This window comes from Buteo buteo, chromosome 7 (assembly GCF_964188355.1).
Source record: "Buteo buteo chromosome 7, bButBut1.hap1.1, whole genome shotgun sequence".
NCBI lineage: Eukaryota > Metazoa > Chordata > Aves > Accipitriformes > Accipitridae > Buteo > Buteo buteo.
In genome coordinates, this window is record NC_134177.1 from 39,976,631 (window position 1) to 39,993,074 (window position 16,444).

General features: G+C 60.5%; 1 protein-coding gene across 1 annotated transcript in view; it reads right to left on the minus strand.

Moving 5' to 3' along the window:
• The window catches only part of SRRM3 (serine/arginine repetitive matrix 3), a 29,562-nt gene extending 19,336 nt beyond the window's left edge, over positions 1 to 10,226 (minus strand). Inside the window, exons 1-2 of the mRNA XM_075032537.1 lie at positions 10,072 to 10,226; positions 482 to 737 (exon numbers count right to left, since the gene is read on the minus strand). Of these exons, the coding sequence (XP_074888638.1) occupies positions 482 to 737; positions 10,072 to 10,162 (347 nt within the window). The 5' untranslated portion in view covers positions 10,163 to 10,226. The remainder of the gene's footprint in view (positions 1 to 481; positions 738 to 10,071) is intronic.
• Between the last annotated feature and the right edge of the window lie 6,218 nt (positions 10,227 to 16,444).

Here is a 16,444-nt window from a genome sequence, read left to right on the forward strand (position 1 = left end):
GAAGGCAGGACAAACTGAAGCACCAAAACAGCCTCGCCTGGGACTAAACCCCAGCTCTCCTTCATCTCCCCAACATGAGAGACAGAGACAGACCACCTCCCACCCCAGGCATGCAGGGCACAGGCTGGGTGGCACTGACAGTTTGCATGACCATGAGCGACTCGCTCCTCCTTCCTGCCTTGGCTTTCCTGGCACGACAAGCTAAGAACCCAGATTTCCAAGCGGAGGGGCCAAAGTGTGCCTCCAACGTGTGTGTGGAGGCACTCCTAGGTCTGCATTTCTGGGAGGCATTTAGCTTCACAAACCAACTCACTAGTCCACCCCAAAGCTGTCTGATTCACCCAAAAGTGGATTTACTTCCAACTGGAGACATTTGCCAAATCAAGGTACTTTTTAGAGACGAAAAAGGGGGAGAACAAGGTGCAAGTGGGTCAAGCATTGGGGTCCATCTCCAGCCCAGCCCCGATCCCCCACCACTCACCCCTGCTCCTCCATCATCTCCTGCAGCTCCATGCACTTCAGCTCCACCCGCCGCTTGCGCTCGTGGTCCAGGATTTCCCGGTGAGCCTTCTTCACCAGGCTGGGCTCCACCAGACGCACCTCCTCCTCGCCCTTGTGCCACGTCCCCGAAGCGCCGGGCTGCGAGAAGCCGTTGGAGGCTTCCTGGGGCGAAGGCACGTCGGCCCCGTTGTTGTAGAGAGCCATGCTGGCGTGGGCGGCCTCGCCGCCAGCAGCACCTGGGAGGGAGAGAAAGAGTTAGGGGTCAGTCCCTGCCCCGGTTTCCTTCTCAGCCCGCGATGGCGAGGGGACCCTGCCAGGACCTGAAGGCAAAATTCGTCTCAAAAGATGTGCAGGCACAGCAGGTTGATGGGAATGGCGACTGAGGGATCTGGGTCTTCTGCCAGCGCCCTTCCTGCTCCCTGCCTCAGTTTCCCCACCTGCAAAGCAAGGTTGGGGCTATTCCCATCACCATGCCACGAGGGCTGGCTCTTAGGAAAGAGAGGACGATGCTCTGTGCCAGCCTTGTACTGGGGAAAGCCTGGCAAAGTGTGGGTCTGCGGGACTGAGAGCCATACGGTAGCAGTGGGACAGGCAGGCAGGGGTCCCTCTGAGTCCCACGGACCCTGCTGTCAGCCGGCGCAGGTTTGGAGCAGGGACGGGCATCCATCCTCACAGCCCTCTGGGGACACCCCTGGGCACTGTCCCCATCCAGCAAGGGTCTGGACCCAAAGACCTCAGATATCCCCTTGCATCCCCCAGCTGCACTGGCCGGTGAGGATGCAGCAGTGGGACATCTCGATGCCTGGCCCAGCCAGCAAACGCCTGCCGATGCCCTCTGGCAATGGCCTGGCACCCTCTGGCAATGGCCTGGTGCCGGCTGCAAGGGGACATGAGGGTCCCCACCGGCTGTTGCCCGCCTGCCTTCTCCCTGCTCTTTCACCTTCACGTGTCCCTGCCTCCTTCCTCCGCCACCACAGTCAACGTGTCCTCACTTGGCTCCAAAAATAACCCCTCGGAAGAGGACAACTGTTCCCGAGCGGCACTGCCGCGCTGAGGCTCCGGCTGATGCTTCCCGAGCCTGGGGGAGAAGATGCCCCCAAATCTCCTGGATCAACCAGACAGACACAACCCCGTCTCAGCGACCTCAGGCCATCGGCGCGCGGCTGAGCACCCGTTCCTCGGTCTCCCCATCCTGCGATGCCCCAGCTCCTCTGCGCAAAGCACCAGCCCTCTCCTCAGCATGGGATGCTCCCACTGGAGATCCGCTGTCTTAATTACCAGCGGCAGCCAGGCTGCAGAGACATTGCCTGGGCTTTACTGGGGACTCCCACAAACGCTTCTCCTGCAAAGTCCTACACAAAGTTAAATGATTGGGGGTGAAGGCAAAGCACCCTCCCTCGCTCTCCAAGCCGGCTTTGGGCTCAGAGACGCAGCTTTTGTCAGCAGCCACTTCTCTGGGGTGTTTCCATCCCAGGACCCTGCCAGAGAGCTTTTCCAAGGATGGGTATTGCCTGCACACTGTTGCCTACATGGGAAGCAGCCAACCCTTGCCCAGGGTGTCTGACACATGCTGCCCGAGGAGGGCAGGGCCAAATGCTGGCCCAGGGAAGGCTGACCATGGGCATGAAGGCAGGACAGACTGACCACAGACTGATCTGCACCGTTTCGAGCCCAGGGAGGGCTCGCCGCTCCCGCTGTGCTGTTCCAGCGGGATGCCAGGTGGTTTGGAGCTTCTCATGGCTGTGCCAGGTGGGACAGAGCCAGGGTAGGAATGCAGATCGCCCGTGAGAGGCTTCGAGGATGTTTCTCTGCTGTTTGAGGAGAGAAAAAGCCTCACAGCCCTCCCCGGGGTGCCAGAGGTCCCAGCCCGGCGGGAAGGCATCTCCCACCCTGTGGCATCCCCAAGGGACATCCCCGGCTTTCCCGCTGCCACTGGCTGCCCCACGCACTCATTTATCTCCTGACGAGCCTGCCCGGGGAGGACGGCAGCTGACTGCTTAATTACAAGGCTTTATTTTTTTCCTTTTTTTTTCCCATTATTACCATGCAGAGAGGAGCCAGCAGCCTTTATTTCCATGGAGGCACAGAGAAGCGGGCAGGGGGAGATGCTGCTGGTGGAGCAGGAGCCAGCCGGGGCTCTGCAACCCTGGATGCTTGGCCCTGTTAGAGCAACCAGAGGATCCCCCAGTCCCCCCTTGCCTGCAGCAGGCAGATCAGCACCCACATTTTGAGCCCCATGACGCCCTGCAGTAAGGAGCTGCCCAGGGGGGCCCTCTGACCCAAGCCCCCTCCATGTCCCAGGGTGGCCCCAGGCCAGAGATGGGAGAGATGCTGCAGAAAAACCTGGCTTGAGGGCTCCTCTTCCTCTTTCTCCCATGAGGGCATGAAGCCAAAAACCAGGAAGGAAATTTAGGAATGGAGGAAGCTCCCCACTGGGAAACCTTCACCCACGGAGAGGCTCGGGGAAGGAGAGCGGGAAGCAGAGGATGCTTTCCACAGCAGCTTCTGCTTGCTTTTCCCCAGCGGGAATTAATTTTATCCTGAGCCCAGCAGTGGGTAAATTCATTGCTGCGAAACCTTGAGAGCTGGGATATACAGCTGGGCAGGTAGACAGAGAAGCATGTGAGATAAACCAGCAGCTGGATGCGTACCTGTGGGTAAGGGCTGCGTGGTGGGGGAGGCATGCAGATCCCGCTGGGAAATGTTCCCTGCCTCCGTAAAAAGGATGTGGTTGGAGATATTCCCCTTGCACCCGAGGCCAGGCAGGTGGAACTGGCCCGGGGATGGACACTGCACTGCGTCCCAGTGTCCCCTCAGCAGTGAGCAATATCCACTGTGAGAACTGATACCAGCCACCCTGCCTCAGCCACAGCACAGGCAAGAAAACAAAGGAAGAGAAAAACCACCTGCAGACCCTCTCCGGCTATCAATAGCAAATCTGGGCCACAGGCAAAAGCCCTGGGTGGGAAATGGAGCCAGTCCTACATCTCTGGTGACACTGGGGACAAGGTACCGGGGCAGAAGGAGCCCATGTCCCCCAGGCTGGGTCTATACCCTCCCTGTCCCCAAAGGAGACCCCCAGCGATGCCCTGCAAAGGGGCAGCCCTGCCTCTGCAAGGGACAGCTTGGGGACACAGGGTGGCCGTCACCACCACAACCTCCATCCATCGGCCACTACGCGGGGACCACCTGGCTCTGCCAGTTCGCACCAGCACCAAACCCGTCAGCGAAGGCAGCACGGCCCTGACCGAACAACAGCGGCTTCCTGCCTGGCTCAGCGCTACCCCCGATAATAAAGACGATGGTTAAATATTTCATTATCTGCAGTAATTACCCACAAATCGTCAAGCACTGGCAGCCCGCTGCCCAGCCACCTCGCCGAGAGGGAGAGGAGGTGTCTTGGGGCGAGCGCTGCGCCGTGTCCCCGCGGGCTCCTAAAGGCTGCAGGATGCGGCCGGGAACAGGCGCTGGCATCCGTCCCCACCACCCAAACCCCCTTAGTGCCACCCAGGAGGGCTCAAAGCCCCCAGCACCATGGGCTGGAGCTGCTGGGAAAACTCCCACGCAAATCCCTCTCTTCCCGTTTTGCCAAGCCGTTCAGCCACGTGTTTTGGGATCCCAATCTTCCCTGCTGGTGCTCCACATGCCACCCTGGGGCTTGGGGACGTAGAAACAGCTTTTCAGCTCGAAGGCACATTCTGCCACCTGGATTAGAGCTTTTGGAAATGTTCAGAGCTGCCTCATCCTCATCCCCATCCTCCATCCTCCATTCTCATCCTCATCCCTATTCTCCATCCTCCTCCTCATCCCCATCCTCCACCTCCATCCTCTATCCTCATCCTCCATCTTCATCCTCCACCTCCACCCTCCATCCCCATGCCTTACCCCAAGCACAGGGACAAGCCCGGCACGCCAGGTCTCTTCCTCCCTTCCCAGCCATGCTGAATCGTACCCAGGGTGCGGAGGACCCGGGCACCAGTATTGCTAGCCTGGTGGAGGCTGGGACAGACAGAAGGACAGACACACCGCACTGTGCCCCTGACACACAGCCAGCACAGGCTCCGCCAGCTCGGGGTGCAAGGACCAGCCTCGCCATCCTGCTGGGCTCTGCAGCTGCTGGTTTCCAGCCAAACTTTGAACCGAGCTCCCTCCCTGTGGCCTGGGATCCCCCAGAGCCTGGTGGGGTGGCCCTGGCACGCAGCCGTCCCCGTATCCCAGCCCCGGGGCTGTCCAGCCTGGGCTTTGAAGGGAAACTCGGGGGTTCGGGAGCTCCAGCCCAAAGGGAAAGAAGAAAACAAGGAAAACGAGCAAAACAAGCGTTATTTCACCAAACTGCTTTTGCCCTTCTATTTTCCAGCCCAGAAACAACCCCCTCCCCAGCTGACTCTGCTCAAATCCCCCCACGGGTGCCGCTGGGCTCCCCGGCCATGCCCACAGCACCCCGGGCATGGGGCTGTGCTGGAGGCAGCTGCCCGTCACTCCTGCCCGCTGCCGCCGCAGGGCCCTGCCGCGCCGTAATGCGGCTGAAACCGCTTTCCCGGCGGGAGCAGGGATGGCAGCGGGGGGCTGGCGGTGCCTGGATGCTCTCCCAGCATCTCCCCCTCGGCAGGGAAAGGCAGCGGTGGTGCCTGGGCATCCTCCCCCCCTTGCCTCGGCACTAATTAAAGCCGCCTCCGGCCGGTACTCAATTAATTCTCGCCACATCCAGCTGCACCAGCCAGGGCGACGGCGAGCACCCGTGTGCCGGGGATGCGGGCACGGGATGCGGGCGGTGAGCCCAGGATAGCAGCTCCCTGGACCACTCACGTGCCGAGCGTGCCAGAGCTCAGTCCCAACAAGCAGGGGACAACCCAGCCAAGGCGAGGACCCTCCAGCCCCACCGGAGAGGGTGAGAGGAGTGACCCTCGTGGCTCTCTTGCCCGCCAGGGTCTCATCAGGGCACACCACCACCTACCAAAATCATAACCCCGTCCCCGAAGCATTTACAGCCCTGTCCCAGGCTGCTCCCTGCCTGTGCCGTGGGGACAGCTGGGAGAAGGGCTTTTTTTTTGCAACACAAAAAATGCCAGAAAATCACAGCAAGGCAACCGGCCTCCTCTAAACACCTGGCCAGAATTACACGGAGAAAAAGTCCAGGGTTGCTGCCTTTAATTGGGCCGACCTTCTCCGGAGCTGCCTTACTCCAGCCCCCGAGTGCCAAAAACCATGAGTCAGACCTCCAAGAAGCAGAAAAAAAAAGGCAAAATTGGCTTTAAAAGTGTAGCTGCCCTCTAACAGTTAGCACTGCCTCCCAGCCCAGAGCCGGCAGGGATCCTGCCCGTGGGAAGGGGCAGCAGGAGGGGGTTGCTTACACCCATCCCAGCCCCTCCATCCCTATTTCCCCAAGTGCAGATCATCCTTTCCTCTAGCTGCCCGACCAAAATTTGACATTTCGCAGACTTTAAAGCAATTAATAAAGAATATACGGATGCTGGCTGGGGGAGGTCATGAGCTGGGTGAGGGCTCACTGCTGCTTGTGCATACCTACGTCTGTGCACATATATATATATATTTTAAATAGATGAGGAGGCTGGTGGAGAAGCTAAACAGTTGCTAAGCAACCAGGCTCCTTCCCTGCTTGGGGATGTAGGGATGGGGGAGCCAGGGGTGGGGACCGGTCCCCCCCATCAGACGGGCACCGCACAGGGGTGTGGGTAGCAGAGATCTATCAGCTCCCCTGGGAGACGCTCTGGAGAAAAGGGCCTGATGGAGGGTGAGGAGCCAGGCTTTGCTCCTGTCCCCAAAACACTGGAGCTGAAGCCCCCCCAGCCTGAACCCCTTTGGTTGCTGGGGGATGCCAAGCGAACCCCTTCCCAGCTCCGGCTGGAGGAGAGCTGATGGGAAGGGGGTCACACTATGATGGGGACCAGCCCCAGGAGACCCCGGGACCCCCACAGTGATCCCATTCCTGATCCAGGGATGAGGGAAAGGAGGAGAAACACATACAAGTGATGGCAGCAAACCCCCACTGTGCTGAGCTGAGAGGCAGCAGGTCCAGGCGATGGGTACCCTTACAGGACTCCCAGCCCCGTGTCCCCCCCAGCCACGCTCTCCTCAACCCCTTGGGGCCACCGCAGCCACCAGCAGCTGCTCGTTGGTGGCCAAGGGGCTCACAGGCAGCCCCAAAAGGCAGGGCTCAGGCACCCCCTGCCCTGCCAGACCTTCCCCAACCAGGAGTTGCTTAAATAATGGGTGAGGATGGAGAGGGAGAACAGCCAGTCCCCCAGGTTTTGGATCCTTACGGCCATTTGCTTTGCTGGGCGCAGAGTCAGGAGGAGGCACAGGCAGCCCCGCGGCCCATCACCACTTCTGGGGAGGGGGGAATAATAATAATAAATGCAATTATTGAGCACACGGAGGAGCAGAGGGGGATGACTGTCACAATGGGGTCACCTTCCCCGATGGGGACACAATCCCAGCGAATGACCCCCAGGGCTGAACGCTGTAGGTGCGGGGGGGGGGCATGGCCAGTGCAGGGGGAGCGTCCAGCCGGGGATCCCCCCTCCCCGTGGCTGGCTGGGCGGTTGTGTAACGGGAGGAGCTATTCCGGGGTTTGAGCACATTATATAAGCCACGGGCCACCTGGCCGGGGAAAACAGGAGCTGGGAGACAGGGAGGAGGAGGAGAAGGAAGGGCTTTTGGGATAGGGGACCCCCACAGCCAGCAGACCCCCAGAAGCCGGGTCTAAACCCATGGGGTGACCTGCACCCCGCAGGCACCCCCTGCCCAGAGATGTGGGGTGGGCACCCTCTGCTCCTCTCCCCCCAGCATCCCTGGTGACCTGCTGCCATGTGTCCATCCGCAGCTGGATCCAGCCCCTGGGGCAGAAGACCCTTTGCCTGGGGGAAAAGCACCATTTCCTTGGCATCAGGGACAAAACCAAGCAAGACCCCTGTGCCCCTCTGCCTTCCTGGCAAAACCCCCCGCTCACCATCCCCAGCTGCAACCAAGGACAGAAGGGTCCCCTAAAACCTGCCCAACTTCTGGCTCCGAAAGCCCCCACCTCTCCCTGCACATGTTGCCAGGATGAGTCCCTGGAGCAGGGAAAAGCAGGTGGGATGCAGGGGGTGGCATCGCATGAGGTCACGCTGGCAGAGGGAGATGGAGCAAGGATGTTGTATTTGGACACAAGCACCATGCGCTCCTGTCCCCAAAATCCCCCCCGTTGGGGGTGTCCCCATGCTCCTGACAAGAGACGAACCCATATGCCAGGGCAGGGAGACCAGCTGGGGCACGAGCACCTGCACCCTATGAAATGGTCTTCGGTGTTTGCCATCAACCCGAGACACCCCCAAACTCTGGCAGCCCCCAAGTGACCCCCCCATGCAGCAGCAGGAGTGCAGGCAAGCCAAGAAATATCCACAGTCTGAAATCTCTGCTCCGGAGGGGATGAATGAACCCACATCCCCTGAAAGCTGCCTGCTCCCCACCAGCCATGGCCTGACCCCTCGCCACCAGACCCCAACATGGCACAGCCCGGCCGTCCCTGGGGACAAACCTCCCAAACCTGGGAAGGAGAAGCACAAAACGCTCCCGAAAGACAATCCAACGAGCTGCCGCTCAAGCTCCCCGGCTGCCAAGCCTTGCCCCTCTCCTTCCCCCGCGCAACACCCGCAGGGTTTGAAATCTCACCAGCCAAACCCGGAGCTGCAGAGCCCCCCTCCCCGGCACGGCTTAGGGGTCGGTGCAGCAGAGAGACGGGCTTGGGGGCCTTTAGCTCGGCCTCATCTCCCACCCGCACCCCACAAGGTGCCAGCGTCTGCTGGGGGCTCATCGCCGTCCCGTCCTTCCCAGCCCCACGGTGGGAGCCGAAAAGGGGTGGCTCGCTTCCCCATCCCGGCCTGTCTCCCCACAGCACTGAGGAGAGGGACTCGGGGTGCCCCCTAGCCAGCCCCCCTGCACCGGCGAGCACCCGACACATCCACATCCCCGGAGGGCCCCTCTGCGCCCCAAAAAACCATCTCACCTCCAGCCTCCTCGCCCCATCCGCACCCCCAGGAGCATCAAACCCAGGGGATGCCCCCGCCGCCCATCACCCCGGCCCCAGCCGCCCCCAGCACCCCCAGGAGCACCGCACCCCTCGCTCAGCCCTGCCGCCCGCATCCCTTGGGGGACCCCAATTCCCTGCCCCCCGAGGAGCAGCGTAACCCCCCCCCATCCCCATCCCTTCGGGGTCCTCAGCCCCCCTTTCCCCCGGGGAGCATCCCAGCCCCCCCTCATCCCTCGGGGATCCCCAGCCCCCTGCACCTCTCAGCCCCCCCACTCGAGTCCAGTGGGGTCCCACTGCCCCCCCACCCCCCCCCCCGACACCCCCTCCCCCCCCTCTCGGGCCTCCCCCGCCCCCCCGCCCGCCAGCCAGGCCCGGGCCCGGCCGCGCCGCGCCTCACCTCGCCCCGCCGCCCCGCCGGGCCCGACCCGGCCCGGAACCGCCGCCACCGGCCGCTGCCCGCGCCGTCCCGCTGGGCCCGGCCCCGCTCGGCCCCGTTCGGCTCGGTTCGGTCCCGCTCGGCCCGGCCCGGCCCGGCCCCTCCCGGCGCGGCTCCCGGCTCGGCGAGCGCGGCCCCTCCTGAAGTGCTGGACAGCTCCGCGACACAGAGCCGCCCGCCGCGCCAGCGCGCCGCCGGTAGCTCACAGCGCCCCCTGCCGGGCGGAGGGCGCGCCGGCACCCGCGGGGCCGCCCCCACTCCCCCCGTATCCCCCCCGGGGCACCCACGGGAGCCAGCTACACCCCTATCTTGTCGTAGAGCCCTCCGACCCCCGTGCCACAGCACCTCGTCACTGTCCCCAGTGGTCCGCCCCGCCTTCCTCCCCACGTCTCACCACCCACCTGCACCCCCAAGCCCCCCACCCCAGCCCACCCCCACGCCCTCCCCCGTCCCCAAAGCTTCACTTCGGGCTACAGCGCCGAACACCAGCCGCTGGGGCCACTGCCCCCGCCAGGCTGCTCATACCTGGGGGAGGCAAGTGCCAGAAAATCCCCCATCCTGTATCCCACTCTGTATCCCATCCCATCCCATCCCATCCTGTACCCCACCCGGTATCCCTTCCCATCCTGTATCCCACCCTGTATCCTATTCCATCCCGTATCCCACCCTGTATTCATCCCATCCCATCCCATACCCCACCCTGTATCCCATCCCATACTCTATCCCACCCTGTATCCTATTCCATCCCGTATCCCACCCTGTATTCATCCCATCCCATACCCCACCCTGTATCCCATCCCATACTCTATCCCACCCTGTATCCTATTCCATCCTGTATCCCACCCTGTATTCATCCCAACACATAGCCCATCCCATCCTGTATCCCACCCTGTACCCTATTCCATCCCATATCCCACCCTGTATTCCTCCCATCCCATCCCATCCTGTATCCCACTCTGTGTCCCATCATAACACATAGCCCATCCCATCCCATATCCCATCCCATATCCCACTCCACACCTTAACCTCCTCGCCATGATGCCCCACCTCACCCCCAGTGCCAGCCCAGCCCTGCCCATCACCTCCCCATTCCCGGCTGATTTACCAGTGCTGCCTGGGACCACCTGGGGCAACCCCATCCCGGCGGGTTCGGGGGGATTCGAGCTGGCTGGGGGGGTTGGGGTGATGCAGGACATGCCAGGTCCCCGCTGGGGACATTGCCCAGCGCTGCGGCACAGGGGATGAGTCGGTGTTAACGAGTCCGTAATTAATTCTCATTTCCTTCAGCGACGCTGAACACTCGCCTTCCTTGCAGGCCAGGAAGTGGTGAAACTGGGGAGTGGGAAAGCTCCCAGTACAACCAGTGCGACTCGCTCTGGTCCCAGTTAGCCTGGTGATGAGCGGCAGCGTGGCAGGATCCGGCCTGAGGAGGAGAGCTCAACTGGGATGCAAGGAGGGAGCGGGGTGGCTGCGAAAAGAGAAGATGCATTGAAAAATCCCCAAAATGGCCAAAAAAAGAGAGCGAGCCCCTGCGGCAGCGCTGAACTGGCCTTGTTATGTTTGGGGCCACCCTCAGCCCCCCAAAATGTTCCTGTACCATGTGGTCCTGGTGGGTGTTAGGGTACCCAAACCTCCCCGAAACCCCACACCATGCTCATGGCGAGGGATGGGGTACCCAAACCACCCCAAAGCCACCCTCTGTGGTCGTGGTGAGGGTATAGCTGCCCAAACCACCCTGAAACCACCCCAAAACCACCGCAGCTGCTCTGCCAGGACCCCAGCCAGGGACATCATATGTCCCCCCAGTGCCCTCTCCCTGCCCCGTGCCTCAGTTTCCCCTGGGGCTACATCTCCCTCCTTAATTTGGCTGCTTGGTTCCAGGCAGAGAGCTAACAAAGGCACCCAGGTGTCACTCCACGGTGGGTTTGGCCTCGGAGGGGGGATTTGGGGAGGGAGCTGCAGCGGGGATGGAGATGGGGAGCTAGAGCTGGGATTTAAGGTGGGCTTTTGGGGACAGCCCAGGCTGCAGAGACCTGTGTGGGTGGGGATGTCCCCACAGCAGGTGGCATTTGGGTGATGCTCTGCTCCCCGAGATGCTCTGGGGAGGATCGGATCAGGGACCAAACCACTGCCAGCAGTACTGCTCACCAGCGCCAGCCCAAAATCACTCACCATGGCCAGAGCTGCCATCCCTCACCTTCCTCCCCATCCCCATGTACAAGGGACGGGGGGGTTCCCATGGGTCGAGGTGGCAGCAGGCCATGGGGATGGGTCTAGCCGGGGGGGGGAGGGGGATTGTGCCCAGCTGCAGACAGAGTGGAGGGAACGAGCATCCTCTTCCCACAGGGATTAAACACACATTTGGGGTTGTTTCCTACCGGCTGCTCTGCAAAACCTGCATCCCACATTCATTATCCATCACCCCCCCTGCAGATAAACTCAGCGGCGTGACAAGGCCAGACAAAAACGCCTCATCTGCTGCATGAGGAGGGGCTGGGCCAGACCCCCCCCACCCGCAGGAGGGGTGGGATTGGGGTACAGCTCACCCCAGATGCCCAGGGCCCCTGCACCTCCCCAGCATCACCACCCCTGAACCAAGCAGCCTGCCTGGAGGGGAGCAAGGGGATGGAAGCCACGGGTGGATCAAAGCCATGGGTGGGAGCCCGGCCGAAGGTGGGGGGGTTCTGCAGCCTCGGGCGAGCAGGGACACCCACCAGCAGCCGGTGTGCCCTGGGGACACGGAGACTTCCCAGAGAGCTGCTCCATGCCAGTGCCAGCCATGCACTGCCTGCAGCCACCCACGGGGCGCGAGATGTGCGTGCTCTCCCGTGGAAGGGCTGCCTGAGCGTGCACACACGCACATGCATGCACACGCGCTCACATGCATGCACACACTCAAGCAGACATCACACACTGCTCCCCCCCAGCTCCAGGGCAGCCTGTCCCTGCCTAAAACACCCCCAGGAGCTGGGAGAGGGGCGTTTGGGATGGGAGAGGGGCTGAGGACAGGCTGCAGGCTCTCCAGGCTGTTATTGTAGGGACTATGTAAACAAGGGGCTTAGTCATACGTTGGACGGGCTCTATTAAACTCCAGCCAAGCAGTGGGGCTGGGTGTGGGAGCTGCGGTGCAGCCCCTGGACCATCACCAGGGCAGCTGCTGCCTCCCCCTGCTCCTGTCTTTGTCCCTGCCGTGTCCCCCCAGGGTAAGAACAGATGCCACCTCCTAGGAAAAACCTCCTGCGTGGTCAGGGTCTCTCCTGGTTTAATGCTGGAGGGGCAAAACAGCCCACGACAGGAAAATCCAGCATCCCCAGGGTGAGCCCGTGCCCTTTGCACCACCACCGTTATCTTTCCAACACCTGCAGCGTCCGCAGCGCTGAATAATGCATCAGGCCCTGAGAAACAAAGAAGATGAGGGGATGTGGTCGGGTCCCCCCAACAGCAAAAGCAGTACAGGGAGACCATGGCATGGGGGGGGGCAGCTGCCCCACGGGGCTCCCCAAGCTTGGCTGGGAGCTGCCAGGAGCCAGGGCTTTGCAGCGGGGCGCCGTCGGGCTTTGGGCAATAGACTGGGAAAATAGCAATGGGACATCTAGTACAGCCCAGCCCAGGGTGCAGGATCCCAGCCAGAGAGCTGGCACCGGCAGTAAACACGGCCAAAACCATGCCTGGAATGGGATGGAGAAAGGCAACAGCCATCCGGGTAAGAAAAATGGAGAAAAGCAGCAAGGAAAAGCTGCCAGGCAGGCAAAGAGCTGGGGGGGTGCAGCCGGGAGAGCGGCATGAAGGGATGATCTGGTGGAGAACAAAAGGGGAGAGATGGCAGGAGTGGGGAGACGGGATGGTAATTGCAAGCAAACAGGCAGAGCCAGCCACGGCGGTGGGGAGAGGAAGAAAATAATCACTTGAAAGAAACCGAGGATTCGGGAAGGAGAAGGGAACAAAAAAAAAAAAAAAAAAAAAAAAAAAGGCGATAAATAATTAAAGGAGATCAAACGAGGCAGGCAGCAGAACAGGCCTAATTGCAAGGATTCGTACTGAGGTTCGACATCTCCACCAGCCACCTCCTGACGCAGAAGAAAGGGCGGCCGGGAGCGGCTCTGCCGTGCGGGGAGCGTGCTGTTGGCGCGGCACAGGCAATAGCCACTGATCAAAGCCCGGCGCTGACTTTCTTGATGCTCAGCAACCCCGCCTGAGCCGGCGAGGGAGCGGAGAGGAAGGAAACACCAGCAAACGGGGGGGAGAAAAGCAAAGGCCCGAAGGCGAAGGGGATGGGGGGTACTGTTATCCCACAAGAGCCTGGGGTGTGATGGGGACGAGGCATCTGAACAGCCCCACGTGCACCCGGGGTGACCTTGGGCCATTCGATCGTGGCCCCGTGGCTGGAGGCTCCCATCGATTTGGGCTCAACCCCGTAGCCACGCAGCCCCGCTCAGTGCTGGGGTGGGTTTGCTGGGTCTCCTCCTGCTCAGCCAGGGCTCCCTAAGCCTCCTAGCCCTCGGCAGGGATTTTTCTTCCCTGTGGATTTGTCTGGCCACTCTTTGAAGCCCTGGGAAACATTTTGCACCCACGCTGTGCTGCAGCGAGGAGGCACCCGCGTCCCGGCACCCACCTCCCTCGGCTCATCCAGGAGCTGCAGCTTGCTGCTTTGCTTCGGCACCTCCTGACTCGGAGGAGAAGCAAGTACGGGAGGAAAGAACGAGCCACCACTCTCCTTCCAGCCTGAAAGGACCTCCGAGCAGTCATTCATCACCAGAGCCAGCCTTTGCTTTTACAAACCCAAAGGGCAACCCTCCCAGAGCCATCACCCAGCGTGGGAGAAGCAGACCCGCTGCTGGCCCCGAGTCCCCCCCACCGCATCTTTCCCCATGACCAGCTCCCACAACCTCCTCCGTGACACCGTCTGATCTGTCCCAAAGTCCCCAAGGACCCCTGCGGGCAGCAGGTGCCAGGGACGGGCTAGAGCAGTCACAGAGCTCAGCTCGAGCGTGCTAACCTCTCCTAACAGGCAATCAAATCCCCGCCCCGGCAGGAGTCCCTGCATATTAATTGCACTGCGTTATCCAGCCATCTGTTCCCACAGCCAGGAAAAGAGCAGTCCCTTTGGTCTCCTTTATTAACAGGTTTCCCTGTAAATGCAAACAAACTCTCCTGCCTCGGCGCTGCGCTCCAGCTCTGCTTTGAGGCACCCGGGAGGGAAGCGAGAGCTCATGGGCATTTTAGTAAATCAAGAGCAGGGAATGCAAAGGTGGTGATTTCACGCTGCCTGTGGCTAGGTGGGAGAGCCAGGGGAGGGGGGAAGAGGCCTCTGCAAAGCCAAAACTGCAGATCAGATGCTTTCTGATCCTCCTGCTCACATTAAAGCCTCTCACCATTGCCCTGCAAGGGAAGGGGAAAGCTGAGCCGGCTGCGGGGGAGAGCTGCCCGTACCCCCAACCGTGCCCAACCTACCTCGGGGTGTATTTCCCCCCTCTCGTTCCCTGTTCACCCACCATCTCCCTGGGCAGAGGATGCTCCGCATAAAGCAGAGCCCAGCCCGGGGTTCTTCACCGCAGGGAGGTTTTACACCCCTGCCAGGGCTGACCCTGCCTGTAAGCAGTACCTGATGCACCGGAGGGGCTCTGCACAGCCACATGTGGTGGGATGCCAGATCCATCCCGGTGAAACTAAGCGGGAGCTGGCTCTGTCAGCCGGCAAGGAACTCGCTACGCCTGCTGAGCAAAGCATAAAGCCTCCGAAAGGGGATCAGCTGCACAAAGCCTGCCGTCAACCGCCAGCCCCAGTAAACCGAGGCTGAGCAGCAGTGACCGGGGGGACACCAGCATCTTTGCAAGGTACCTCCAGCCCCTCTGGTTTTGCTCCTTTTCCGGAGCTGGGAAGGCAGCCAGCTTTGGCAAGGCAGAGCCTGCACCCAACTGTCTTCCTGTCGTCATTTCCCCTGCTTCTTCTAAATATCACCAAAATGCCAGCAATTGTCCCCAGGCTGCGGGGGTACCAGCCCTACCCGAAGTCTAGCTGCTGCTGCCACCTCCCGGCTCCTGCTGCCCAGAGCCCTCCCAGGGTGAGATGGGGCTCAGGGGTGGCAGGTCTGTACCCCCACCCCAAAGCACTGGCCCTTAAACAGAACCAGCAAGAGAAAATAGTTTTCCCAGGATTGAGGGACACGGGGCTGCCAGCCTGCACCCTGCTCCTGCAGGCATCCCACCTGAAGTCCCCCGCGGACACCAAGGTCAATCACGATAAAAGACCCGAGCCGTAATGTTCACCATTTGCTTGCCTCCTCATTTCCTCCTCTCCTGCACTTTACCATGTTGCCCCAGCAGCACGAGTGGCAGGTGGGATCAAGTGACCTGACATCTGGCCATCTGGAGCATCTTTATTTATTGCTGTTAATACACATCTCCTCCGTATCTTGACATCTGGGCTCCAGCGCGGAGCTGAGCTGCCCGAGGAGGCGGTGGCAGCTCCATGCACATAAACGATGCTGCAATGGGAGATGTCAGCTACTTAAAGACCATCGAGACAAAAGTCTGCTCAGTAAACAGGATGTAACTCAGGAGATCTGAGCAGGGCAGGTTTTTTGCCTCCTCTCAGACCCGGTCACAGCAGCCTGGTTACTCACCTCCACGGGAGGTAAAAACCAAAGGCTGCCGGCACCGGAGCTAGCACCGTGACTCAGCAAGGCAGCCACACCGCAGCAGCTTACAGGACAGAGGATGAAGGTCATGTCTCTCATTAGAGAGACAGCACCAGGAAACAACTTCCAGGGCAAAGCATCGGCTTATCTAGGTATGCCCAGCTAATTCCTACTTCTCCCGAGGAGGGGTACGCCCCGGTTCCTTTCCTCCTCTGCAGAATCTGTTCAGAGAGAAGGGGTGAGATGTCCCACACTTACCTCTGCAAACCATCTTCTGTCTTCATAGCGATTAAGTTATCCACCACAGCAGTGTTCAGCCAGGGGGACAGGACATTTGACCAAGCAGAGCACACCTACACAAGTTCATTTCTGACCCTCATCCAATGTCCTCCTGGTCTCTGCCTTTACTGCAGAAAGCCACAAGAAGGGTGTCTCATTCTCTTCCCAAAAGAAGAGCAGATTTCAATGCACAGGGAACAGCTGCAACTCCAAGCATGAGGCATGGGATTGGGAGGGAAAAAACAAACCAAAAACCCAAACAGTGCAGAAAGCAAAGGGACATTGTTAACATTAAGGGGATTTGAAGGAGACCCTGAAGAATCTACGAGTCAGCAGGTGCTGGGAAGTAATCCTCTTCCATCTCAGCTCCACTTAGCCATGCTGTTCCTGAGTCCCTACTGGTATAAGTGAAGCTTTCTGCTTGTCCATGCAATTCCCCCAGACTTTGCTGGATTTGGACTGCTGACACAAGAAAAAGAGAATAACCCAAGCCACACTATGAACCTCAAGTTCTAAAAATCTCCAACCCTCAGCAATCCACTCTATCTGCTGTATTAAAAAT